This window comes from Psammomys obesus, unplaced genomic scaffold, assembly GCF_907164565.1.
Source record: "Psammomys obesus unplaced genomic scaffold, mPsaObe1.curated_primary_1811, whole genome shotgun sequence".
In the NCBI taxonomy this organism is placed as follows: domain Eukaryota; kingdom Metazoa; phylum Chordata; class Mammalia; order Rodentia; family Muridae; genus Psammomys; species Psammomys obesus.
The window spans coordinates 1,191,843-1,219,049 of NW_026596088.1; the positions used below are offsets into that span (position 1 = coordinate 1,191,843).

General features: G+C 48.4%; 2 protein-coding genes across 2 annotated transcripts; one reads left to right on the forward strand and one right to left on the reverse strand.

Moving 5' to 3' along the window:
* Positions 1-155: 155 nt before the first annotated feature.
* Positions 156-3,562, forward strand: Asphd1 (aspartate beta-hydroxylase domain containing 1). The gene is made up of 3 exons (XM_055627322.1): positions 156-1,508; positions 2,663-2,776; positions 3,224-3,562. The coding sequence occupies exons 1-3, from the start codon at positions 650-652 to the stop codon at positions 3,331-3,333; spliced, it is 1,083 nt and encodes a 360-aa protein (XP_055483297.1). The 5' UTR covers positions 156-649; the 3' UTR covers positions 3,334-3,562.
* Positions 3,563-3,637: 75 nt separating this feature from the next.
* Positions 3,638-20,651, reverse strand: Kctd13 (potassium channel tetramerization domain containing 13). The gene is made up of 6 exons (XM_055627323.1): positions 20,237-20,651; positions 18,809-18,978; positions 7,944-8,033; positions 7,812-7,864; positions 7,089-7,284; positions 3,638-4,378 (listed from the first exon to the last, which is right to left on the reverse strand). Exons 1-6 carry the CDS (start codon positions 20,478-20,480, stop codon positions 4,142-4,144), a joined length of 990 nt encoding a protein of 329 aa, XP_055483298.1. The 5' UTR covers positions 20,481-20,651; the 3' UTR covers positions 3,638-4,141.
* Positions 20,652-27,207: the final 6,556 nt, after the last annotated feature.

Sequence of the window (27,207 nt, forward strand, 5' to 3'; positions counted from 1 at the left end):
CCCCCGGGTCCGCCCCGCCCTTCTTTTCGCATTGCGGGGCGGCTGGAGGTTGGCCCTGTGCCCCTGTACCCCACGTGGCGCTCGGTTGGGGGTGGGAGTCCAGGGAGGCGAATCTAGGGAGAGGTCTCCCCTCCCCCAGCGCCCCCCTACCCCCCGGGGCTGGGCTGCGGCTGTCTCTGGGAAGGGTCTCGGGTAGCTAAGCAGAGAGGGCTGCGGGAAGGAGTGACGTCAGGGTGAGTGGGAGCCCAGGAAGGGGTGTGTGGGAGATCCGGGAACCAGAGAGGACGGATCCGACCCGGTCGAGGGAGAAGACAGGACAAGGAGAGAGGGAAGAGGAAGGAGAAAGGAGGGCCAGGTGGAGAAGGGACCCCTGCTGTCAGGGGGAGCTGGAAGAAAGAGACCCAAAGACCGGGCAGAGAGGGAAAGGGAGGCAGGAGCGGAGTGGAGGGAGGAGAGACGAGGGGACAGTGGGAGACTGAAGGTGGAGAGGGAGAGGAGACTGCGAGAAGGAGAAGGAAGAGAGAGAACTAGAGCGATCTGAGAGTGGAGACAGTCAAAACAGAGAAGGAAAAGGAAGAGGAGAGAGGGCTGGGGGAAGGGGAAAAGGTCTGCTGGGGAGCCTGCAGGAGAAGAGGGAACAGGAGTGGGCATGTGGAAGGGAGGGAGCCAGGAAGCAGCCATGGAGGGGACAGGTGGAGACCTGGGGGGGCCCGGGAGCTGGGGTCTGGAAGACGCAGGAGGCCTCCTGGCCAGGGCCTCTCTACCCATCATGTTGCCATGGCCGCTGCCCCTAGGCTCCTCAGCGCTCACTGTGCTCCTCGGAGCTCTCACTTCTCTGTTCCTTTGGTACTGCTACCGCCTGGGCTCCCAGGACCTGCAGGCCCTGGGGTCTGGGAGCCGACCTGGGGGTGTTGGCGGGATGCCTGATGTGTGCTCCCAGGCCGGCCCGAGGGGCTCTGGGGATCCTGGAGAAGGACCCAGGGCAGAAGGTCTAGTGAGCCGGCGGCTTCGGGCCTACGCCAGGCGCTACTCCTGGGCTGGGATGGGCAGAGTGAGGCGGGCAGCTCAGGGAGGCTCCGGCCCCGCAGGAGGGACAGGGGTCCTAGGCATTCAGCGCCCAGGCCTACTTTTCCTGCCAGACCTGCCTTCGTCCCCCTTTGTGCCACGTGACGCCCAGAGGCATGACGTGGAGCTCCTACAGAGCAGCTTCCCGGCCATTTTGCGGGACTTTGGGGCTGTAAGCTGGGATTTCTCAGGGACGACTCCTCTGCCTCGGGGCTGGTCCCCACCCCTGGCCCCTGGGTGCTACCAGCTCCTGCTATACCAAGCGGGCAAGTGCCAACCCAGCAACTGCCGGCGGTGCCCGGGAGCCTATCGCGCTCTGAGGGGCCTGCGCAGCTTCATGAGTGCCAACACCTTCGGCAATGCTGGCTTTTCTGTTCTCCTGCCTGGGGCCCGGCTGGAAGGCCGCTGTGGACCCACCAATGCTCGGGTTAGATGCCATCTGGGTGAGTATAGCCTGTCCACAAACCTTTGTCTCCACATTTCCTCCTTCCCCGCCTCTTTGCCATTGGGTCTTTCTGCACTATGGTTCCCATCATGCCTCTCTTCTCAGAATCTTCCCCTTGAAGAAGGCACAGCGTGCTTGCCTGTGTAATCTCAGCACCTGGGAGGCTGAGGCAAGGACCCCAAGTTTGAGAAAACTTGGGTCTTGATATTATTATTATTTTTTTTAATTTAGTCTCAAGAAGTATAGTGAAATACTCTAGCCCTCCTGTGCCCCCCCTTGTTTATTGAGACAGGGTGTCTCACTATGCAGTCCTGGCCTGGCACTCTAAATATAGACCAGCTGGCCTCAAACTCAGAGACCTGCCTCCTCCTGCCTCCTGAGTGCTGGGATTGAAGGTGTGTGCCATCACATTTGGCCTACTTTATTTAGGCTCCCTCACTGAAAGTAACTGGTTTATGGAGAGGGGTTTCTCTGTGTATCCTTGGCTGTCCTGGACCTGCCTGGAGACCAGGCTGACCTCGAACCAGAGAGATCAGCCTGCCTCTGCCTTCCTAAGTGCTAGGATTACAGACGTGCACCTCTGCACCCGGATTAACATTTTCTTTCTAATGTTTTAAATATCGAAAGAAAATTGGGAAAGAAGCAAATGCCATGGTTGTTTTTCTATGCCATGACTTTGGCTCACCCCAAATCTGTGTGCTGTCAGCTGGGTGCGTCTTGTGCTTTGGGGCCCGTGGGCCTCAGAATCAAGTCCAAACCCCCGCGCTGACTCATTAGAGCTCTCTGGCTGTTCCCTGCAGACAGCATGCACATGCTGGCCTTTCAGCCTTAGTCATGTTGAGAAAACTGAGCCAACAGTTTTCTCAGCACATTGGACCGAGGTTTTGGGGTCAGGCTGGAAGTGCCCAGCACATAGAAGGCTCTTGGGCTGAACTGACAGAAAGTCCGAAAGGAGACTGCCCAGGGAAGCTTTTCTCCAAACGACAGATGTACTTCCCATAGCAGCACTCTCCAGCCTGTCTGTGTCCTTCAGACAGGACGATTGTGAATATACTCCCTCACCTTTGAGAAGACCACAATTTGGCCCGTGAGGCCCACTGAGTAGGCAGGCTCCTGGAACGGGAGTGTTGGATGCCTGTCCTCTCCTCACAGGCCTGAAGATCCCCCCTGGCTGCGAGCTGGTGGTTGGTGGTGAGCCCCAGTGCTGGGCTGAAGGGCACTGCCTCCTGGTGGACGACTCCTTCCTGCACACGGTGGCTCATAACGGTAAGAGGGCTCCTGTTCTGCTGGGCGGGACCACAGAGCTGAGGAGCTCCGGCCATGTTGTCTCAGAGGCACCATTCTGGGGCTGCACGGCCTTGGGCCAATCACAGCTCTTCCCATCACCTAAGGGGCACCTGCCTTCCTTGCCAGGTGACTGCATGAGGTGTGGCTGTCAGCACAGGCCTATGAGCTAGACTGTCTGCGCTCCCTAGGTGGTTATCAAAATAAAGGGTTAGAACAATGCCAGATGTGCTGGCACTCACCTATGAACTCAGCACCTGTGCGCAGGAGGCTGGGGAGTTCAAGAGCTGGGCTGCATGATGACACCCTGCCTCACAAGAACAACACCGGCTAGGGCCTGGCACTGTTTGCCCTCCTCTGTACCTGATGTGAATGCCCTGGCACAGAAGTGCTTGTATCAGCTGCTGTCTCCACCCTTGTGTGTCCTAGGATCCCCTGAAGATGGACCTCGAGTGGTCTTCATTGTGGACCTCTGGCACCCCAATGTGGCCGGGGCCGAACGCCAAGCTCTTGACTTTGTCTTCGCACCCGACCCCTGAAAGAAGTTGTCCCCTTCCAGCTCCAGGCTGGAGTGACACTGCACTCCAGGACAGTTTGAGTGAAGGTCAGGACCTCCTCTCCAACGGGAGGGGCAGGAGGGTGTGGCTCGCTCAGCCAGCACTGAAATACAACTTCTGAACCCTCTCCTAACCCCTGACTCCTTCCTTCCCAGTCCCAGTCCCAGTCCCAGTCCCAGGCTAGGGCTTGGGGCAGGGGCTCATGTTTCTCCCATGCTAACAGCCAGGCATTCCCATCACACAAGTTATCTTCGTACCCTTCACCCGACAGCAGCAGACCCTCAGCTCAACTTTATTCCAATAATTTAATAGAAAATCAAAATAATAAATAATATGAAACAGATCAATACAGCCGAGCTGGTCCAGGTCCAGGCCAGCCTAGTACAAAGTTAAGGAGGTAGGGTGAGGCAGGCAGGTGAGGCAGGCGGGGAGCGACGGCGGAAGGCAGCTTGGAATGTGGTTGGTGTACTGAGGTTTCTCTACATGTGTGGTCAATGTGTTAACAGAAGGGAAAGGGAGTTCTGCACCATCCTAAACCAGAGGGTGAGAGAAAGGTGCCAGAACAAGGGTGTGGAAGAGGGTGGGTACCGGCTTCTGAAGAGCCCACCAGAGTGGAATGTTGGAATGTACCGTGTTGTTAGCAGTGAGTGGCAATGACTGGAAAGGGCCTCACTGAACATAGCATGCAATGAAGGGACAGAGAACAGACCCACGACTTGGCCAGCAGAGCCGGGGCAAAGAGAGGGACTGGGTCCCAGAAGCAAGAGGAAGGCCGGCGAGCGATCAAAGATCAGTCCTTGAAGACAATCTGTTGGCCATGAGGACGTTCATCATGGGTGATGTGGCGGCGGACATGGATCCTCCGGACACGGTGTTCTCGGTTCTCTTCATCATCCCCTCGGCCTGTCCCACCACCTCCAGCGGCACCCCCTGTGGCCTCCAGGAGAGCCAGATCTGGGCCACGGGGAGTTTCATAAATTAATATGTTCAGTGTCTCCTCAAAGATCCGAGCCTCAGGAAATTCCACCTGCAAAAGGCCAGCAACCCACAGCGCTTTCCCAGGGCTCCTGTGGGCTCCCCTCCAGGCCCTGGAGGCAGTTAGGCTGGTTTTCTTCCCTAGTGCCCCGTCTCTCAGGATGCTCTTTTGTTTAGTAAGCCCCGAGAACCTGCCACTCTCCCAGGGGTTGCTCTACACATCCGGAATATAACAGCAGTAACTAAAGCTTGCCCTCAGCATGCTGGACGTCTAGAGCAGGGCCCAGGTTCCCTCTTCCTAAACAGACGTTAAATCAGATGTTGACATTTTATGCAGAAAGTCAGAAGGAAAGGGGGACGAGAATGGCCTTTCCCGGAGTGCTCATCTTCCAGGAGGGAGTTCAGGCAAGGCCTTGCTGGGAATACGGTATTTTACCAACTTGAGAGAGGGAGGCAGATAGCTAGAGAAAGCAGAGTGAAGAGCAGCAGAAAGACAAGAATGTCTCAAATACCAAGACAGAGTGATGATGAAACACAGAGGGAGGGGCTGGAAAGATGGCTCAGAGGATAAGGGCACTGGCTGCTCTTCCAAAGGTCCGGGAGTTCAATTCCCAGCAACCACATGGTGGCTCACAACCATCTGTAATGCGATCTGGTGTCCTCTTCTGGTGTACAGGTGTACATGCAGGCAGAACACTATACGTAATAAATCTTAAAAAAAAAAAAGAAGAAAGAAAAACGGAGGGGAATGGTAGGGAAATGGTGCTCTGCCGGGCAGTGCAGGTGGGCTGTAATGTAGCTTTCCGTCTCTGCAGTACTTCGGACTGTACCTGGAGTCTCATGCACCCTGAACTAGTTCTGTGCCACACCCTCTTCTTAAGCTGCATTCCAATCATTTCTGTCTTCCTAGCTTCCTAATTGCAGGGGGGAAAAAACTCCTGGAAGCTGAGGTATATCCCATGCCTTTGATCAAAGTTTCTCAGTACCTCCACTTAAGTGACAAGCACCAGGCTAATAGCAGCTAGGGGACGTTGGGGGAGGGGGACAGCATTGCTCTGCATCCAGTGTTCTATGAGCTGCAGCACTTTGTGCAGCTAAAAAAGGAGTCTGACCAATTTTGTCTAGGGCAGTTGCATTGCAATTTCATGAGCAAAGGTATCCAAAGAGAAAAGGTATGTGGTTTGGATCCGAAAGGTAAGTTCATTAGCTGACAGGGAAAAGGGCAAGATTCCTCATCCCACAATACTGAGAAGGGACTTGCACTCTGCGCAATGCGCTGTGTCTGTGGCTTGGAGTCTATGTCAGTGCCTAACACAGGGTACTGAGACGTTTTAAATTTGAACTAATTAATTTTTATATGTATGGGTGCTTGTCTCTTCATTATGTGCATGGTGCATGCAGTGCTGCTGGAGGCCAGAAGAGGGTGCTGGATCCCCTGGGACTGCATCCCCTGGGACTGCATTGTGAGCCTCCCGGTGTGTGCTGGGAAGCAAACCGGAGTCCTCTGAAAGAGCAGCCAGTGCTCTTAACCAGAGCCATCTCTCCAGCTCTGGGCACTGTAAATAGCCCCCAGTGGCTACCACATTCACAGCACAAGCTCAGAAGCATGAGCTTGAGGGTTCTGGTTCAGTTTTTTCTTTAATGACAAGATTTTACTATGCAGCCCCTTGAAATTACAGAGCTCTGTCTGTCTCTGCATCAGAGTGTTGAGACTTAAGGTGTGCACTACCATGCCTGTCCTATCCTGAGATGTTTAAGAACCTAAGTTTATAATTCTAGTTACTGACAAAGCTGAGGCAGAAGGATTGCAAGTTCAAGGCCAGCCTGTGCAGCTTAGCGGGACTGTCTTAAAGTGAAAAAGCAAACGGTTTGGGGAAGTGGCTCAGTGGTACAGCACTAGCTTGGTTGCATGAGGTCCTGAATTCCATCTGAAATACTGTAAAAACAAATACCTGCTCTTCGTAATGGACCTTCTGAGATTCCAAAGTGAAGCATGGATTTTTTTTTTTTTTTTTTTTTTTTTTGAGGGGGACAGGTTTCGAGATAGGGTCTTACTATGCAGCCCAAGATAGCCTTTAAGTCATACTCCTCCTTCCTCAATCTCTTGCGTGCTAGGATTACATGCACAATGGACCCAGCTCTGTGGATTTTCCATACAGAAAAAGCATACATGCTTCCAAACCTGCATGCTATACTGGAAGCTGCAAACAGCTTTGAACCCACTCCACTGTTCACATTGAGTCCTGCTTTACAAAGCTGGCCAGATGGTTCTGTGGTTAACAGCACTTGCTGCTCTCGCAGGGGATTCAGGTTCATTTCCCAGCACCACCTGGTTGCTCACAACCATACGTAACTTGAATTCCATTAATTTAATGCTCTCTTCTGCCCTCCACAAGTTCCAGGCACATATATGGTGAACTTATATACATGCAGGTAAAACATTTATGCACATAAATAAATCCTTAAAAAACGGGGGATGGCAAAGCCAAGCAAATAAGTAAACCGTGCTCTAAAAAAAGGCCTTGGGTTCAATCCCCAGCACCAAAACCATGGTCATGCAAAACAGAACCTGGCACTAATCTAATAGCTTCCTTTCATAGAGAAATTGAGATCACTTCAATGAGGTGACCTTCCCAAGCTACAAAGCCATGACCTAGAACTCTAGTCCCTGATGCCCACCAAAAAGATCTTTCCCTTGCGTGACCTGCTGACCCGCCTCTGTCCAGGGCCCCACCTCCCAGCCCTCCCTGACCCCCTCTGACCTTGGTCTGCTTCTTCTCCGTAGCATAGACTATGGAGGTGCAGCACACTTCGGCGATTTTTCGGCCCTGCCCGTAGAAAGACCAGCAGCAAATCTCGTCACCCAGGACATCCTTGAGGAAGAGCAGCCGCCCATGGAAGCGCAGGGCTAGTTTGTCAAACAGCTCGATGTTCTTCAGTAAGTTGTCATCTGAAGTGCTGAGGACCAGGGGCCAGCAGGCCTTAGGTAATCCCTCAGCGGGGCCCAGATTCCCAGCACTCCAGCCCTGCCCAGCAGGGCATTTCCAACTGTGTAGGCCTCAGAAGGGAAGCCTCTGCTGGGCAAATCCCTGCACAGCAGAGGCACCTGCTGCAGGCCCTCAGGCTATCACCAGGCACCCCAGCTCTGCCACATTTTAACTGGGCAACATTAGGCAGGTTACTTTAGCTCCTGTGCCACCATATCTCTAGACGGAGACTAACACTTCCTCAGACCATTGGGAGTGAGGGGAAGCTAACGCTGAGACCAGTCCTGTTGGGAAATAAGGAACTAGCTGATGCTAGCCACTATCAGTCTTGACTTAAACTTCACTTACTGATGACAGGTGGTACAGGTAGGACAGGGCATTCACCAGGTAGGCATTCTGTGGTCTCTCGGTCTGGCCACAGTCCCGCCTGGGCAGCAGAGCTGTGCGCTAGGCCTCTGCCGTGTGAACACAGACACGCCCTCGCCCCACAGCGCTCACCTGGTATAGGAGTACTTGTTGTTACTTCGGTTGTGCAGCAGCTTCACCACGGGCTGGAGGGGAGGCAAGAGTGGAGTCAGGAGAGCGAGCACGGCTGAGCCCCCCTCCAGCCCACAGGGTTCCACGCCTTACCTTGGAGGTGCTGGCCAGGAGCTGCTGCTCCTCCCGTGGTGACGTCACTGTGGGGATGAGGCACAGCGGGGGCAGGTTCTCCCTTTTTTGCTGGGGAGGAAGTGGAGGCTGATTAGCAGCGGTGCTCGATCACCTCGCTTAAATAAAGGCCTCGGGAAGCTGCTCGGGGCTTGAAAAGCACTCCAGTGTCTCGAAGGCTCACTAGACTGTGACACTTTTGCTCTGCAAACCCTGATGCTGGCTGGGCTTCAGGACCCTCCGCACAGCTCCACCCTTACCCTGCCAACCTGCTGTTCCTGAGACGCCCAGCTGGGCCCTCCCTGACTCTGCCCAGGTCGCCTGCCTGGGGTGTGCTTCACCAGGCCACCTGGAAAGCTGCCTGGACCCTTCAGTGCTCAGTGCAGCACGCTGACCCCACAGAGCCAGCCCCACTCAGAGCCTTGCTACCATAGCTTCCTCGGCCCAGATTACTGCTTCTTTTCTTCAAGCACCTAAGTCTGTGTGTGCTTCTGATATTTATGGTCTTCCTGAATCTGACTGGTGAAGACCAGGACACACGTGCCGAATGAAGAGCCTGGCAGAGTACACCAAGCAAGTACTTTGTACTGATTTATACTCTACCCTTTTTAAAAATTAAAACTTAATTTTTAAAACATTGAGACAGCCTTGCTTAATTGCTCAGGCTGGCATTGAATTTACAGTCTCTTGCCTCAGTCTGCCACTGTGGTGTAAGCCTTTAATTCTAGCACTTGGAAGGCAGATGGAGGTGTATCTCTGAATTTGAGACCAGCTTCATCTACACAGTGAAAGCCTGTCTCAAAAAAAAAAAAAAAAAAAATTCCTCCTGCCTCAGCTTCCCAAATGTTGGAATGTGCCAAAACCATGCCTGTCTCCAAATTCCAGAAACTGTTTTTTGAGAGATTATTTTTTGTTTTGTTTTTTGAGACAGGGTTCTCTGTGTAGCCTTGGCTGTTCTAGACTCACTCTGTAGACCAGGCTGTCCTGAAACTCACAGAGCTCCTCCTGCCTCTGCCTGCTGAGTGCTGGGATCCCAGGGTGCGTCACTGCACCCGGCCTTGCCTTGTTCTCCAGACAGAGTCTCACTGTGTAGCCCTGGCTGTCCTGGAATTCACTCTGTAGACCAGCTCTGGCTTCTGTCTCCCAAGAGCTGGGATTAAAGACATGTGCCACAATGCACAGCTAAGAGGGGGTGTCTGTGTGTGTGTAAAGTTAACCTGGAAGCCAGGCACGGCAGGTACCTACGGCCCAGCTACTAGAGGGTGAGGTGGGAGGGCCGCTTAAATTTGGGAAAGTACAAATCTAGCCATAATCCCAGGAGGCAGATGTAGAGGACAGCCACAAATGCAAGGCTAGCTTGGGCTACACAGAATTTGAGGCTAGCCAGGACTTCGCATCAAGATTGTCTCAAAACAACACGACAAAAAGCCAGGAATGTGTACACCTGTACTGAGAGCATCTGGGAGGCAGGTGGTTATCAGGTTTGAAACCACCTTGAGCTACTTAACAAGACTACCTCCAAACACAAAAACAAGCAGTGGCTGCATCGGAGTCTGCACTTACTACAGCAATGTAGAAGCACATAAAGATACGCTCTGACAGCAAAATGATGAAAACTGTAGCTTTGGTGCAAGACGAAACACAAGAAAGCACAACAGAACCAGAAGCAGGTGCGTGTCCACATCTGAGAACTGAGAGCGCCGGGAGCACAGCGCACAGGTGTGATCTATGGCTGCGTGATGACTCGCCCTAGACTCCACAGCTTACATTCACCAAACGGATCTCTCATTTCCCTTTCCCTCGGCTCAGGAATTAACTTGGGTGTGGCTCCTGGCCTCTGGCACAGATTTTCCCATGGGGGCATACACAGCAGGTGCTGTGGGCATCTGAGGGCATGACTGCCTCTTGAGGTCACTTTCTGAGAAATATAGCTACTACTTATATGTACATGGCTGTTACACAAAGGATCCAACCTTTGCCACCTAGACCTCTCTGTAGGACTATTCGAATGTCTTTATAGCCTAACAGCTGATTTCTCCGAAGAAAATAAGGCAAAAGAGTAGATGGACGGCCCATTGTTTCATGACTAGCTTTATGTGCCTTCAGTTACTGGATGCTGTCTCAAGATTGGCTCTACTGCCACCTCCATCTATTCACATGCAATAGCCTCTATCTCACTGGTACCTAGGGAACCCTTTTTGCCCACGCCTGGCCAGTTACAATTCACATGGTTCCAGTGCCCAAGCCACCACCCTTCTCCCAAGAGATGTTCATAGCCCTGTTTCCTCAGCCTGCTTCCCACATGCACAAGGCTCCCTGTCCAAAGCCCTCTTCTGCTTCACCTGTGGCTGCCCCTTTAAGACCAGGTGGGTGATGTTGCCAATGCCTTAGACGCTTATTGTCTTCTAAGCTTAGGATTCATGTCATCAGAGAAAACACACACCAATAGCCTCTTTGAAAAGAGCTTTTGACTACGTTGGGCTTGCAAATGCTGCTGAGAAGCCACATCTTAAGTTGCCTTTAAATTTATTTTAGACTGGATTTCACTGTGAGGCCTCTGCCTCTGAGTGCTGGGATTAAAAGTGTGCCCATCAGGAGAGTGTAATCTTAGGCTTATTTTTGCTTTTGGTTTGGCTTTTTGTTTTTGTTTTTCAAGACAGGGTTTCTCTGTGTAGTCTGGCTGTCCTGGACTCACTTTGTAGATCAGGCCTTGAACTCACAGTGATGGACCTGCCTCTGCCTCCCTGAGTGTTGGAATGATAGGTGTGAGTAACCTCACCTGGCAATCTCAGGCTTCTTAGAAGAGCTATTATCTGGGTGAGCGTGATAGCACATTCTTGTAATCAAGTATATAGGAGGCTGAGGCAGTAGGGTCCTGAGTTCAGCTTGTGCTACAAAGGAAGGTCCTGCCTGAAAAACAAAAGCCTAGTGTGTGACTCAACGATTCTCCGGGCATCTCTCTGGGGACTTCTGGGGTCCAAACAAAGAACTTTACCATCACGTGCTTGAATTTATCTTTAGACTGCATTTTCCTGGGAATGTCCTGTATTTAATCTTTGCATGGAAGCCATTTGTTAATTGCATGTGTTATCTGGAAAGCTTGAGAATGTGCAAACAGTTCCTGGCTTTTTTATTCCACTGTTCGATTATTTGGCTTACATACTCCTCTACCAGGACAAGCAATAAGAAACGGTGTGGCTCTGGCTGCCTTGGAACTTCCTCTGTAGATCCGGCTAGCATGGAGCACAGAGACATCTATCTGGAGTCCTTGAAGGGATTAAAGGCATACCATTCGCACAGAAAGTCCACACACCAGAATGCATAATTTGTTATCTATTTCTTTTCAATTTATTTAAATTTTTTAATTTTTTGGTTTTCTAAGAGACAGTTTCTTTGGATAGCCCTGGCTGTCCTGGACCTCACCCTGTAGACCAGGCTAGCCTCAAACTCACAGATAACCACATGCCTCTAAAGGCATGCGCCATCACTGCCTAGCTTATTAAATCTTTTTTTTTAAACCATATTCTTTTTCCTCCCTAAACTCCTCCCAGATCCTCTCCACCTCCCTACCTACCCAATTTCATGTTTTTCCCCCCTCTCAAAAATAAAGAATGTATATGTGAAGAGATGGCTCAGCAGTGAAGGGGCACTGACTGCTCTTCCAGAGGACCACAAATCCCAGCACCAACATGGCAACTCACAACTGTCTGACACTCTCACAGACATACATGCAGGCAAAACACCCAAGTGTATAAAATAAGGGTAAATAAAATTTAGAAAGCATGTTTAAAAAAAAAAAAAGGCTGGGTGGTGCTGGCACATCCCTTTAATTACTTTGGGAGACAGAGGCAGGTAGATCTGTGAGTTTGAGATCTACAGAGGGAATTCCAAGATAGCCAGGGCTACACAGTAAGATACTGTGTCGAAACAAAAACAAACCAAAAAAGAAAAAAGAGAAAAGAGAAAGCCAGTAGGACAGCAAATATCAAAACAAAACAAAAAACATGGAGTCTGTTTTGTGTTGGCCTTCTATTCCTGAACACTGCCCTGGAGTGTGGTTATATAGCGAGTGACCCTCCGTTGGAGAACACTCATTTTCCCATTCCCAGAAAGTATCCATTCCAGCAGGTTCTTGGTGAGGGGTACATCTGTGTCCCCTTCCCCTTCTCAGTGCCTGGATTTTGCTGGTTTGGACCTGTACTTGTCATAGTCTGTTACCTCTTGTTAACAAATTGCTATAGACAAAGCAGCTTACACAATAATAACCATTTGTTACTGCCTTCTCAGATTTCTGAGGGTCTGAACTTCATGAACTAGTCTAGATGATGGCCACAGTTAACCACAGTGGCACATGCTCTAATCCCAGCCTATGAGAGACGGGAAAAAAGATCTTGAGTTCAAGGATAGCCTGGGATACAGAAGGGGACCTCGTCTCAAAACTACAAACAATACAGAACAAGACGATGGCCAGGAGCACACCATCTGAATACTTAGCCAGGCTCAGAGGATCTGTGTCCCATAAAGTTGGCCCGAGCAGTTGGGAGTCTGTTGACAGAAGGCTCCAGTTCCTCACCAGGGAGACTGCGAAAAGGCTGTCTGAGTTCCTCATATACTGGCTTGCTTACCAGAGTGAATGGTCCAAGAGCAGAAGCTATACCTTTTATGACCTAGCTTCAAAAATCACACATGAGAGCCGAGCGTGGTGGTGTACACCTGAAATCTTCGAATTCAGAAAGTAGAGGTAGAAGGATCAGGAATTCAGAATCAGCTGTAAATACTTGGGACCCTGTCTTTCCAGTTCCACAGTGTATCTCTACAACATGGCTGCATGTCAGTCCTGTTCAGTGTGGGAGGAGATTTAAAAAAGCCTGAATTCCAGGGAGGCAAGAATCATTGATGGTGATTTTGGATACTAGCTATCAAAACTTAACAGATGGTACCTAAAAAACTGGCTTACTCTATGTAGAACAAAAAAAGAATTAAACCCTTTCATAATTTACATTTACAAAAGTGAGTTTCATTAAGATTAAAATGTAAAAAAAAAAAAAAAAAAACAGATTAAAATGTCCATATATGAGGGGCTGGAGAGATGGCTCAGGTTAAGAGCACTTGCTGCTCTTGAAGAGGATCCAGGTTCAGTTTCCATCACGCACATGGCAACTTAGAACCATCCATAACTCCAGTTCCACGGGATCTGATGGACCAGGCATGCATAAGGTCCACAAACACATAGTGCAGGCGAAACACACACACAGAAATTTTTTTAAACAGTCCATATATAAGAAGCTCTGTATGTAAAATTATAAAGCTAATAAAAAAGCAGTACAGGAAGAAAACCCAAGTAACCCTCCTCCCCGCCACCATTCCTCCAACACCGCTTGACTATATTAATTACGAGAATTACTCAGTTGACAGTGCAAAGCATGACTTTACAAATGACCCCATGGAACAACACTGAAGAAATGCTAAGCCTATAATTATCCCATAACCCTAACAAAATTACTGACTCAGGCAAGGAATATCAATTGATGTGTTGTTGACAGGCAACTGCTGTTTGCACAATGCCCAGTTAATACCACACATGAATTTACAGTTGGCAACAAGGAAATATAACCACACTGAAGGACTCAGTCTACCATCTGAAGTCAGGGACCAATTCTGAGCTCACTAGTCATATCAGCAACACCAGGGGTGTCTTGATATAATATGGTATGATATACTACACCTCCTAGAATGTGCTCTAACCAAAATGCTCAACATCAAATCTTTATTTATTTATTTACTTTTTTTTTCCCTCCAAGACGGGGTTTCTCTGTGTAGCCTTGGCTGTCCTAGACCCACTTTGTAGACCAGGCTGGCCTCGAACTCATAGAGATCCAGCTGCCTCTGCCTCCCGGAGTTCTGGGATCACAGGCGTGCACCACTGTAACTGGCTAACCTCAAATCTTTAAATGTATGGCCTAATTTACAGGAAATTTGGGAGATATCAGGGTTTGTGCCAAATGAGAGCAGGACTGAGCAATCAGGCAGGTTTGGGAAGCAGACCACTGTACAGGCAGGTTTGGGAAGCAGACCACTGTACAGGCAATGTCTTTAACAACTCTGCTTTATAAGAAAAACAAGAAACAAAAAAACCAAGCTGTTTCAGATTGGAAGAGTCTTACAGAACATGGCCAGACACAATGTGAAACTATCAACGAGCTGCTCAGCACAGTTCAGGCAGAACTGGAGACACTGGAGCATGTGCCCTGGATGTTAGAGTAAACTTTATTGACGTAGAAAAATATCAATTATTAACATGTCAAGAAATAAAATCAGTATACAAAACAGTACATATGACATGGCAGTTTAGTGAATAGACGTACACATGCACACATACACACGAAAACCTGGAAAAATTGGTGCTTTATTTATTTATTTTTGTTGATCCATTTCCTAAATTTCCACAGTTGATAATACTGCTATAAAGATAATAAACGGTGGGGCTGGAGAGATGGCTCTGTCAGTAAAGTACCCGTCATACAGTCATGAGGACCTGAGTTCAGACTCCCAGCATCCACGTACAAAGCCTATGACATGTACCGTAATCCATCGCTGAGGAAGTAGAGGCAGGCAAGGCCTCCTCACTGGCCAAAAAGCCTAGCCAAGTCAGTCTCAGTGAGACCTTGTCTCAAAAGTAAGCTGGAAGCTGGGCATAGTCTTTAATCCTGGCACTCGGAAGGCAGAGGCAGGTCTCTGTGGGTTTGAGGTCAGTCTGGCCTACACAGCAAGTTCCAGGCCAGGTAGAGCAATAAAGAAAGACCCTATCTCAAATTAAAAAAAAAAAAAAAAAAAAAAAAAAGGATAAATAAAAACAAAAATAATAGTGTGGAGAGTGACTGAGGAAGATGCTTGGCCTCCATACACATATGCACACAAGTGCACATACAATACACACACACACACACACACACACACACACACTTAAATGGCTATTTGTAATTTAAAAATTCAAAGATCTTGGGCCAGCACATAAAGATGCATGTCACCAAACCTGACAACCGGAGCCTGGTCCCAAGGGCACAGATTTTGAAGGAGAGAACACACCCACAAGTTATACTCTGACCTTCCACTGTAGCATACCTAAACATCAAACATACATCTCTGTTCCACAGACGGTTGACATCCTAAGAGAAAATACTGATAATGTATAAACCTGAGGAGGCTGAAGAGATGGCTCAGTGGTTAAGAGCACTGTCTGCTCTTCCAGAGGTCATGAGTTCTATTCCCAGCAACCACATGGCAGCTCACAACCATCTATACTGGGATCTGATGCCCTCTTCTGGCGTGCAGGTGTACATGCAGTCAGAGCACTTATGTTGTACATGCACGCATATGCTTAAAAAAAGTATGTGTGTATATAAATGTATATACACACACACCTCAATTTTTTGACATAAGATTTCCCTATGTAACAAGGAAGGAAGGAAGGAAGGAAGGAAGGAAGGAAGGAAGGAAGGAAGGAAGGAAGGAAGGAAGGCTGGCTTTCTCTGTATAGCTCTGGCTATCCTGGAATTCACACTGCAGACCAGATACCCTGAAATTCAGAGATCTGCCTGCTTCTGATTCCCCAGTGTTGAGATTAAAGGTGTGCACCACTATGCCCAGTTTCTACGTAACTCTTGCTGGCTTTGAATTGACAGTTCTGCTGCCTCTGTCCACTGACTACTGAGATTTCATGTGTGCTGCATGACTGGATAAGTATCTTCTGAACTCCCAAGCATGGTAGGTACACAGTATCACTGATGCTTAAGAGAAAAGCCATTTTTTTTAAAATATTAATACATGTGCTTTTATGTAACATGGCTTAATTCTCCTAGGAACTAAACAAGGATTTCAAGCAACAAGAACACAAGAAACTCAGGAGAAAATCTGGCAAATACATAAAGCTGTCGCAGAATGGGCTCCTGAAGAATGAGTAGGTATGAGAACGATGCTCAATCTCATTAGTAATGACAAGTACATGAAGTCAAATGAGATCACTCCACACCTATCCACATGGTAAAATTAGAAACATGGAGGAGGGCAAGGACTAATGCGGTTTCTTACACGCTCCAGGAGGACAAGCAATGAAACCACTTGAGAAAACAATCTGACCATATTTGCTGAAATCTGGCTTGCATGTATGCCATGGTCTAGTAATTCTCAAGTTATAATTGTAAGAAATTTGCACAGGACCAGAAGGGGACACAATCACAATGCCCACAGGAGCAGGAGCAGGAAGGAGAAAGCAAATTCCAAACTCAGGAGAATGTACCAATTAAGTGTGGTGAGAAACTAGCTCGTAATCTAGCCCAGCAGTCCACACGGTGTAACTAGATCCTGCAAGAAGCCGTGAGCGAAAACTACCACTAAGAGCCCCAGCAGGGCGCTGCTGATGGAAACACACACACCACATGCATACACACAGAATGCTTTAGGTTATCGAGGGAGAGAGATAATCCAAGCATACCCATCAGCACATTAGGAGCAGACAAGGGACGGAGTCCGGGAAACTGACAAGGGAGTGGGAATGAAGGGAAGGAGGGGACACAAAACTGAAAGAGAAAAGATTGGCCTAACCAGTGATGCTCTATCATGCCCTGAGGACTAAGTGGAGCTGGGGCACACTCAGGAGTGAGATAAGCTGAAGCCCAAACTTAACTCGCTGGCTTTGAATGCATCCCTAATGTTTCTTTGTATCTTTGTACCAACAAGCAGATGGCGAAATCCCTCCTGACTTCATGGTGTGCAAGGACAACAGCTCAACTTCAATTACAGAGCAGAGCTAGGCATGCACACCTGTAATCCCAGCACTCAGGAGGCTGAAGCAAGAGGATCAAGGCCAACCTGGACTACACAGCTAGACCCTATCTTTGAAAAGTAACATAAATTAACTGAGCAGGGCTATATTTCCAAGGTCTTGTTCAGGGCCAGCAGACGGTTTAGAGAGGAAAGAGTGTAGAAGTTGACAACTTGAGTTTGAGCTCCCTGTTCCCAGGTAGACCAGATAGGAAAAGAGAATCCATTCTCCAAAGTTGTCCCCTGGTCTTCACGGATTAGATGTGGCACATGTCACTCCCCCAAAAAACGTATTTTAAAAAACCTAATTCAGTATTTTCCAAACAGCTACATGGTAACTCTTTAATGGGTCATAATAATGGGTCTCCAACATTAGAGAGAGAGAAGGAGGGCAAAGGAAGCCATATATTGAGGGACATTTTATTAACTGCACTCTTTCACAAAATGCCTTCAATTATACAAGCACAAAATGAAAGTTTTTTCCTATGGGCTACAGATAAAAAGTTTGGAAAATATGTGTACTGTCCAAAAGAATTCTGTACTTTTGGATTTCAAAAGCCAACCAGTGAAGCAGACCAATGAAGGGGCTCAGTGGGTAAAAGACCTTGACACCAAGCCTGAAGGCCTGAGTTCAATCGCCAGGACACATGGTACAAATCAGGCATCTGACATAGTTACTGGTTATTGCTGGAGGCAAAGGACTGGGGAAGGAGGGAGTCGCCCCCTGACTCTCACATACATGCTATGGCTTGGTCTCACTTGTATCCACACCCACATTAATAAACACAATCAACACATTAAAGCCAGTGAGCACTCCCTGAGAGAATAGTTTAGTCTCTACTTACTTTACAACTGGCATTCAAGACACACAACTTACAATCTACTACTGTGCTATTGCGAAAACCCTGAACAGTGCGAAAGAGTTAACACTACATTGTGCTTATTCTTCTTATCTTTTGCAATATGAGAACAGAATGCTAGAAGCAGGAACTGACTGGCTCATGACACTAGGCATGGCAGAGATGGCGGGCATCCTGAAGGAATCCTTAGAATCCACAAAAGCAGAGCACAGACAGGAGGGCCTGGAAATCCCCAGCTCTGTTTATGGAGTATGGCTCCACTGTTATGATACTTTATTTGAGAAAAAAAATTCACTGTTGAAAAACAAAAAACAAAACAAGAGCCCTGAGGGGCTGGGAGGAATGGTAGGGGGGAGAAGGGGGTGCTGCCTCCCAGGGCAGGACAGATCCCAGAGGTTATGACATTCCAACCTCACTGTGACGCAGTGAGAGCAGGTTGCTTAGGTGTCTCAGTGGCCGGAACTGATGGCCGGTACTCCATCCAAGAAGGTACATGGAGCAAGCTGGTGGAAAGCTGTCCTGTGACTGCCACCACAAGTGCTCCACTGTGGCGCGCGCGCGCACGCGCGCGCACACACGCACACACACACACACACACACAAATATGTAATAGGAAATAAAAAATTTTAGTTTATATAAATTGACACCCCCTTACTGGCCCAGAGAGCTACTCAAGACTCTGAGCAAAGGACAGAATGGACTGGGGTTGTGTACAAGTTAAGTAGGAACAGCTGCAAGCAGAGAGCAGGTATCTTTCTTTCTTTCTTTCTTTGTTTTGTTGTTGTTGCTATTGTTTTGTTTTTTGAGACAGGGTTTCTCTGTGTAGCCTTGGCTGTCCTGAACTCACCCTGTAGACCAGGCAGGCCTTGAACTCACAGAGATGTGCCTGCCTCTGCCTCCCTGACTGCTGGGGTTAAAGGTGCACACCACCACGGTCGGCTCAGAGCAGGTATTTCTAATAACAACAATCCTGACGCCAGTTGCTAGTGGGGTCCTGACTCAAGCGGCAGGGATGCTGCCCAGAACCTTGGCCCCCAATGCCAAAAGCCTGAGGGTTACGTCTGGTCTAAGCCAGGTTCTCTAGGCTGTATCTCTCTTCTGTTGTACTCGTTAACCATTGGACAGAATAGAAGCACAGGTACTCAGAAGATGGGGGAAGGGTCTCACCTGCAGGGCCAGCTGACAGTCTTCAATCAGGCCCTGTACCAGGTAGTACCGGGCTTCACCTAGCAGCTCCCCGAGTTCTCTGGTACTCTCAGGCAGTGGCACCGACCCATCCCGCAGGTAGTTGAGGATTGTACCAAAATGCTGGCCACTCCGGTCAATCAGTACCCAACCTGGTGGAGTGGGAAAAGGAAAAAGGAAAATGGCTTGGTGGGGGCAGGGAATGAAGCTAATACATTTTTAGGGAACAGATTCCAAAGCCATAAGAAAACCGAAATATGCTGGGGGGTGGTGCCAGGGAGGCAGAGGCAGGTGGATCTCTGTGAGTTCAAGGCCAGCCTGGTCTACAGAGTGAGTTCCAGGAGAGCCACAGCTACACAGAGAAACCCTGTCTTGGGGGGGGGGGGGGGGAGGAAAAAGAAAAAAGAAAAGAAAGCCTAAATACTTATCTGTTTCAAACCTCTGCCTGAGGTCCAAAAACTTTCAAACATCTCCAGTGAGTCATACACACAGCTGTCATAGAATCACTTCCTCCCAAATCTACTGGACAGTCAGAAGGCTCTCACCAAGATAAAGTTGTTTGTAAGGCAGGATCTCACCATGTAGCCCACGCTACATGTTAGCATTACAGGCATATGCCACCAAGCCCAGCTTATCACGGAGAACTTTCCCCATGGTAAGCTCTCCTTGGCAGGTGAACCTTAGCAGTAAATTTAACCCCTTGTATTAAGCCTCTCATTTGATGAAAATGCCCACTTCAACCCTCCAGTTCACCACAATAGAGTAATAACATTATTCAAAGAACTGGCTCTCTGTGACAATGCCCTCACATCCCCACACCCATGGGAAGGGAATTAACTCATCAGTTCCCTTTACCAAACATTCTCTAGTACTAATTGGGGCTTCACAAATACCGCCAAATCCGAGACTTTCTCATCTTCCGTTTTTGAAAGCTGAACTTCATCTCCTAAGTGTTTGCTTTCATAAGCTTTGTTACTCCTTTCCCTTTAAGGCTATATACTACAGCAGGTGGGTCCCAAATTTAAAGGCAGCACTCCGAGAAGGTTCAGTAAGGTTCACCTGCCAAAGAGAGCTGCACCCTTCACTCAGGTCCCTGGTAAACCCAAAGCAGCCTTCTCCTATGGATCTGCAGGAACTTGTGTTAGAGACAGACACACAGACCTTTCAGTTCCCCAGACTGTTGGCAGCTCTAAGGCAGAAGGGCAAACAAAAGGCTGTGTCTGAGAGGTGCTACCTGGAGCAAGGCTGGTTCCTAGGCTTTCTGAACTAAGGGGAGAAGAGAGGTTACTGCTGGAAGCACGGGATTGGGGAAGGAGGGAGACTTTGAACGAACGAAAGCAGAGATGGGACGGGGGAGCCGGGGATGAACTGGGGGCTGGAGGGCAGCACGAGTGCCGGCGGCACGCATACCTCCGGCGTCCGTGAGCACCTCCACGCGGCCGCTGAACATGGCCTTGAGCATGGTGTCCTGGGCCGTGAGGGTGCGCAGCGTGGTGTAGTGCAGCGAGCCGCCCACGTTCAGCTTCACATACTTGCTGTTCGGGGTCAGGGGCTTCAGAGTGTACGAGGGGGAGGCGGGCTCCACACCCGAGGGCTTAGGGGACTCCAGGCACTCGGCCGCGGCCGCCGCCGGGCCAGAGGCCTCGGCCGACATGCCAGTGAGCGACGCCGGTGGCAGTGGAAGGCTCTCTCCGCGCCCCGGCCCGGCTCCCGGAGACCCCGCGACTCCAGCGCGGGGGCCCGACCGCTAGGCGCACACGCCCACTCGCCGCCGCTACTCCGCGACGTCCACCCTCCGCCCCATTGCGATCTCTCTCTACCCGGAAGCCGGCGCCGGCAGCTGCGCAGGCGCGGCGAGGCCGGGGCGGGGTCTTGGGGGCGGGGGGCGGGGCCCAGAGCTGGAGCATGCGCAGTCGGCGGGTGCCCTTGCGGTTTGGCGTGCGGGCGGCGGTGGCGTGGCTTCTGGTGGAGTCTGGATCCCGGGCGGAGAAAGCGCCCAGTGTCCCTTTGCCCCTTGTTCGTGTGGACCGAGTCGGTGTCAGTTCGCGGAGCTCGTCACTGGCGTGAGAGGAAACAGGCGCAGAGGGCAGTTGGGCGTGGTTTTCCTACCCTAGCCCGGTGCACTTGGCCGACTGTGGGAAGAACAGTCAACAAAAACCAAGTTCTCCAGTGACGCCTTAGGCCTCCCAGGGGAAGTGGCAGTGCAACTAGGACGCCCAAGTTGGAAGGCCCTACGGAGGAGACGATGGTGAAGGAGGAGATGTGTGGAGAACGAAGATGGAGCTACTGTGGACGAGAGGTCTTTCGTTTTAAAATCAAGTTTAGAAGCTGATACCTCAGATGTTAACAGCCTTCCCTGAAGTGGAAGAGGTTTCGCGTGATGATTGAAAACCAAAGTGAAGCCGGGTCGTGGTCGGGCACACTTTTAATCCCAGCACTCAGGACACAGAGGTTGAGGCCGGCCTGGTCTACATTGGGAGTTCCAGGGCAGCCAGGGCTACACAGAGAAACCCTATTCGGAAAGAAGGAAGGAAGGAAAGAAGGAAGAACCAAAATCAGCATTCTAGTTTCAACCCTGTCATCAGCTAACTGGATGATCTGGGCAAAGCTACTCTTGCTGGTGGCTGGAGAGATGGCTCTTAGGTTGAGAGCACGGGCTGCTCTTCCAGAGTGAGCCAGGTTCAATTCCCAGCGCCGTGGCAGCTTACAACTGTAACTTTAGTTCCAGGGGATCTGACACGCTCACACCGGTGCACATAAAATAAATAAATAAATAAAGAAATAAATAAATAAATAATTTAAAAGCAGCTACTCTTTCTGGGGCTGGGTGGTTTTCTTACTGCTTAGTGTGTGGGGTGGGGTGCAAATCTAAGTGTTCGCTGAGGACAGTAGCTGTGTGAAGGTGCAAAGTGGACCCATTAGAAGAGTCTCTGGTAACGAGAAGATTTAATATTCTGCCAAAAGGGGGGTGCCAGTCCTGTCCTTTCCCCCTCAAGTGTGACAGTGAACAAGAAAAAGCAGTTTCATTCTAGGACAGCTAGGGCTACACAGAGAAACCCTGTCTCGAAAAAACAAACAAACAAACAAGCAAACAACAAAACCCCACTTTCTGACAGTACAACCTGGAGTAAATACTTTCTTGAAAACTATGAGATCAAATAACAAGCCCCACATTTTGTAATACGTTCTCCTGAGCCTGTGAGAACCAAGATACGAGTGCCCATGCTACTATCTTTCTTTTTTCTTGTTTTGAAGTCTCTTACTACATATTCATAAAGGCCATGGTTTGTTCTTAATGGTCTTGATTACAGGGTCTTGCCAGAAATGAAGGCTCCGCAGAGCTCTGGCTGCGGCCCTCGCTACCTTGGATGGGGAGCCTCCGTTCCAGTCATGGTGGACACAGCTGAAACCTTTTGAGTTTTTCTTTGAGGCACCACTGAGCCATCTCTCCTGCCCCTTATTTATTTTGTCTTTTCTCAAACATATCTCTCCATCAGGCAAGGGTTAGTAAGCCCTATAACCTTCTCCAGAGCCTGTATAATTGAGAATATATTCTTGGGCCAGGTTTGTTATTGTTGTTCTGTTTCGTTTTTGCTAACTTTCCTCAGGCCACTAGTCATTTTATCTATTCAGAATCAGGTTTTGGTTTGGTTTTTTATTTTATTCTGTTTTGTTTTTCCCTGATGAGTGACACCGAGTCTTTAGCCTGGAAATTCAAGATTGCAGGTACACCATATTTATGAGTCTTTATCTCACGTAACAGTGGGCCAAAACCTGATCTCTCATGCTCTTCTTCATACTAATGCTTCATGTATGTTAGCCAAGTGCTCTATCTTTGGGTTAAATCCACATCCCCACTTTCTTCTTTTCTTGTTGAGACAGGCTCTTACTAAACTGCTCAGCTTGTTCTTGAACTCACTCTACGCAGGCCTTGAACATTTGATCCTCCTACCTTATCCTCTAAAGTAGCTGGGATTTCAGGCCTGTGCACCAAGCCCAAATTTACTACATGATTCTCATGATTATATTAACTTGTATCCTAATCTCTCTAACTGCAAATTTTATTTAATGTATGAAAGCTCTATCTGCATGTACACCTGCACCCAGAAGAGGGCGCCAGATCTCACTATAGATGGTTGGGAGCCAACATGTGATTGCCGGGAACTGAACTCGGGACCTCTGGAAGAGCAGACAGTGCTCTTAACTGCTGAGCCATCTCTTCAGCCCCTAACTGCAAATTTTCACCAGAGACGATTTTGAATTTCAGTGGCCGCTTGGGGGAACTTGTGATAAGAGCGAGATAATTGAAAGGAGATTATTTTGATTGTCAAAAACAGAGACACTTTGTTTAACATGCTCAGTTCTTCATTTGAATATTAGTAAATGCTGGGTTTTTTTTTCTCTTGTGCATTTTGGTTTTTGAGACAGGGCTTCATGTAAGCCAGGCTGGCTTTGAACCCAGCATGCAGCCAACACTAGCTTTGGTTTCCTGATACATCTGCTTCTGCTTGGCAACGACTGGGGTTGCAGGCCTGCGGCACTGTGCCTGGCTTGACTATGCCTTTTTATTCTGTGCCTTCATTAAACTTCAAGCATCTGAGTTACTGCTCGGTTTGGTTTTGTGGTGCTGGGGATGGAAGCCAGGGTCTTGCACCTGCTAAGCAGCTGACCCTGAGCTCCCCCAGTGGGCAGGTACTTGCTCAGTATGGGCAAGCCCCTAGGTGCTAGCCCCTGCCTCACAAGAGCAAGTAAACGATGTCATCATCATATTATTATATATCATAATAATAATACAGTGTGACTCCATGTATTAAAGTTTCTTTCTTGATATTCAGGTTGGTTTCTTCTCCTTGAAGAAGGAAGATGGTTCTAGGCTTCGGGGGTGACAACCTCATCATTTCTGAGATCTCTCTCTCTCTCTCTCTCTCTCTGTCCTGCTGCCCTGCATTCTCCCGTCCTCTTTTTGAAAACTTTCAAAATAAACTAATGAAAAAAAAAATAGTTCAATGGTATGTGACTATTCTAGGGAAATCTAGTCCAATTAGACAGTCAAAAATGTCTACAGAAAATAAAATGTAGATGTGTCCGTTGTGGGTCCTGTCAGAGCTTTTGTTAGTCTAGCTACAAGGTAAGAAAGGCCTAGCCTGTTTTGAGGAGGAAAAATAGTTCTTGGCAATATCTAGTTCTTTCAGGTTTTTTTGTTTTTGAGGCCAGCTGGCCTGGAACTTGTTCCATAGACCAGGCTGGCCTTAAACTTGAAGCAGTCCTCTGTCTTTGTTTATCATGTGCTGGGGATTGCAAATGTATACTGCTATGCCTGGGAATAGATTTTTTTTTAATTTTTTATTTTATTTTATGTGCATTGGTGTCAGGCCTGGAGTTACAGACAGTTATGAGCTGTCATGTGGGTGCTGGGGTTTGAACTCGGGTCCTTAGGAAGAGCAAACAGTGCTCTTAACCACTGAACCATCTCTCCGGCCCGATTTTTTTTTTAATTTGAAGTAGCATATAAAAATAATGTCAACATAATAGCTTTATTTATATAATATCAAAAGAATTCTTTATCCTTCAAACCTTCTCAATTTTTGTATTTACCTTATTTGTTAAGTAAACTATCAGTGTTTCCCTCAGAGTTCATGTGTTAGAAACTAAATTCCATGGGCCTCGCTCTTCCCGAGGTCCTGAGTTCACTTCCCAGCAACCACCTGGTGGCTCGCGAGCATTTATAATGGATCTGATGCCCTCTTCTGGTGTGCAGGTGAACATGCAGATAGAGCAGTCACAGGTTAAAACAAACAAAGCTAAATCTCCAAAGCAATAGAGGTGAGAGGTGACAGACAGTCTATGTGGGTGAGAGAGAGGAAGAGAAAGAGAGAGGAGGGGGGAGTGTTACTAGAAAACTCTCTTACTGGCATTGTCAACCTACCTGTCTTCCGCCTGCTGGGATTAAAGGCGCTGACCACCACAACCACCGTATAAGGAGGTGGGGCATATTCAGTGGTAGCCTTGTCTAGTATGCTGAGATCCAGGGTTTAATCTTCAGCACCACACAAAACCAAACCAAGCAAAAGCCTTGGGCGGCCATGGTGGCATGTGACTGTATTCTCCGTACTGAGGAGGGTCACTGCGAGTCTGAAGCTAGCCATACCTAATGAGTTATATGCCAGCCAGGAGTGAAAAGACTGACAGGCAAAGGTGGTGCACACTTTTAATCCCAGCACTCAGGAGGCAGAGGCAAAAGGATCTCTTGAGTTCTAGGCCAGCCTGGTCTACAGAGTGAGTTCCAGGACAACCAAAGCTATACGGAGAAAGCCTATCTTGAAAAACGACACCCCCCAAAAAAAGACAGCAAAAATTTGTAATATGAACTTTTTAATTCATTCTGCAAGTCCAGCATCACCCTGATAGCATAGTCAAAATATACTGCAAATAAAGAAAAACACAGGCCAATATCTCTTATGGCATCCAAGACGTATTAGCAAACCAAATTCAACAACACATATTACAAGGTTTATAGCCAGGGCCGAGCAGAGTTAACTACTGGAATGTAAGGATGTTTCCACATTCAGAGAGCAATCATAGTATCATGGTGTGTGATTACCACGAAGAAGGAAAATACACACGACTACCCCAGTTGATAGAGAAAAGCACTTGGCAAAATTTAGAATCTTTGCATCATAAGGACACTAAACAAACTAGCAAAACCATTTCAATTTAAAAGCCCAGGATGAGAACCCCACAATAAACATAAACACCCCTGGTGAAAGATTAGGAGGTTTTCCTTTAGAATTAAAAATAAGACCAGAATTCTTAACGCTCATCTCTGCTGTTCGAAACAGAACCGAAAATTCTAATGAGAGCAATTATGCAAGAGAAAAAAAGGAGCTAAAAGGCATCCAAATTATAAAGAAAGAAAATGACTGTGGTGGGAGGGCTTGCGGGAAACTGAGGACTTGGAGAGATGGTTCAGCAGTTAAGCGCACTGGCTGCTCCTCCAGAGGTCCTGAGTTCAATTCCCAGCACCCACACAGTGGCTCACAACTCTCTGTAACTCCATTTCCAGGGGATCTTACACTGTCACACACATACAAACAGGCAGAAGGCCAACGTACATAAAATAAAATTAAAAAGAAAAAGGCCAGGCTGAAGAGGTTGCTCAGCTATTGAGACCCCTGTGCTCAGCTCCGGGACCTGTTTGGTTCCAAGCACCTAAGTCAGGCGACTCACAACTAACTTAGCCTGACACTCCCGCTCTGGGAGATCTCATGCCCTCCTCCGGCCTCGGGGCATTGCACGCACAGGGTGCACGGACATACATAGAGGCAAAACACATGCACAATAAGTAAAACTTAAAAAAAACAGCAGTCGGGGCTGTAGTTCAGTTGCAGAGGGCTTGTTTCATGGAAGGCACTGGCTTCAATTCCTAGCACTGTAAAAACTTCAAGCTGATCTATGAATTTGTGTTTCCCAAATAAAGGAGACATGTAACTCTCTCCTCCTGAGGACAAAAAGACAGCATTGTTCTTCAGTATACCTTTTCACACCCTTCTTCCTTCTGTTGCCCAGTATTTTCATTTTTAATTTTTATTTTAAAAAATTATGTAGCTGGGGCATGGGGGCGCCCCCCTATGATCCCAGCGCTCTTGGAGGCAGAGGCAGGCAGATCTCTGTGAGTTCAAGGCCAGCCTCGTCTACAAAAGTTAGTCTAAGACAGCCAAGGCTACAGAGAGAAACCCTGTCTCGAAACAAACAAAACAAAAAATTATGTGTATGGGTTTTTGTGGCACACATGCATGTCTGTGTACCAAATGCATTCCTGGTGCCAAGAGAGGCCAGAAGAGGATGTTTGGTTCTCTGGGACATTATAGCCCGTTGTTCGCTGCCATGTAGATGCTAGACCTAGATCCTGGGTCTCCAGCTCTCAAGATAGGGTCTTCTGTGTGCCAGGCCAGCTTCCCTGTAGTTAAAAATTATCTGATCCTTCTGCCTCCATTTCACCTAACAGGTGCAGGGGTTACACGTGTGTTACCATATCCTAGTTGACTGTGGGGATCTTATCCAGGGTTCATGTATAAGACGCAACACTCTACCAACAGAGCTGTGCCCCAACCTGCATTTGTGTTGCCTTGTACTTAAATAAAAATAAAGAAAAGATTTAATTATTTATGTATATGGGTGTTTTGTTTGTACACCAGAAGAGGGCATCAGATCCCATGAGACTACAGTTATAGATGGTCACGAGCCACCATGTGGGTGCTGGGAATTGAACTCAGGAACTTCTAGAAGAGCAGCCAGTGCTATTAACTGAGCCATCCTTCCAGCAACCCCCTTTCTTTTCTTTTCTTTTCTTTTCTTTTCTTTTTTTCTTTCTCTCTCTCTCT

Coding starts and splice junctions, on each gene's coding strand:
- Asphd1 (XM_055627322.1), top strand. CDS start 650: ATGTGGAAGGGAGGGAGCCAGGAAGCAGCCATGGAGGGGACAGGTGGA. Junction 1,509..2,662: donor TCGGGTTAGATGCCATCTGG/GTGAGTATAGCC, acceptor CTCTCCTCACAG/GCCTGAAGATCCCCCCTGGC. Junction 2,777..3,223: donor GCACACGGTGGCTCATAACG/GTAAGAGGGCTC, acceptor TGTGTGTCCTAG/GATCCCCTGAAGATGGACCT.
- Kctd13 (XM_055627323.1), bottom strand. CDS start 20,480: ATGTCGGCCGAGGCCTCTGGCCCGGCGGCGGCCGCGGCCGAGTGCCTG. Junction 8,034..18,808: donor ACTGTCAGCTGGCCCTGCAG/GTGAGACCCTTC, acceptor CTTCCTCCCCAG/CAAAAAAGGGAGAACCTGCC. Junction 7,285..7,811: donor AACAAGTACTCCTATACCAG/GTGAGCGCTGTG, acceptor CCTGGTCCTCAG/CACTTCAGATGACAACTTAC.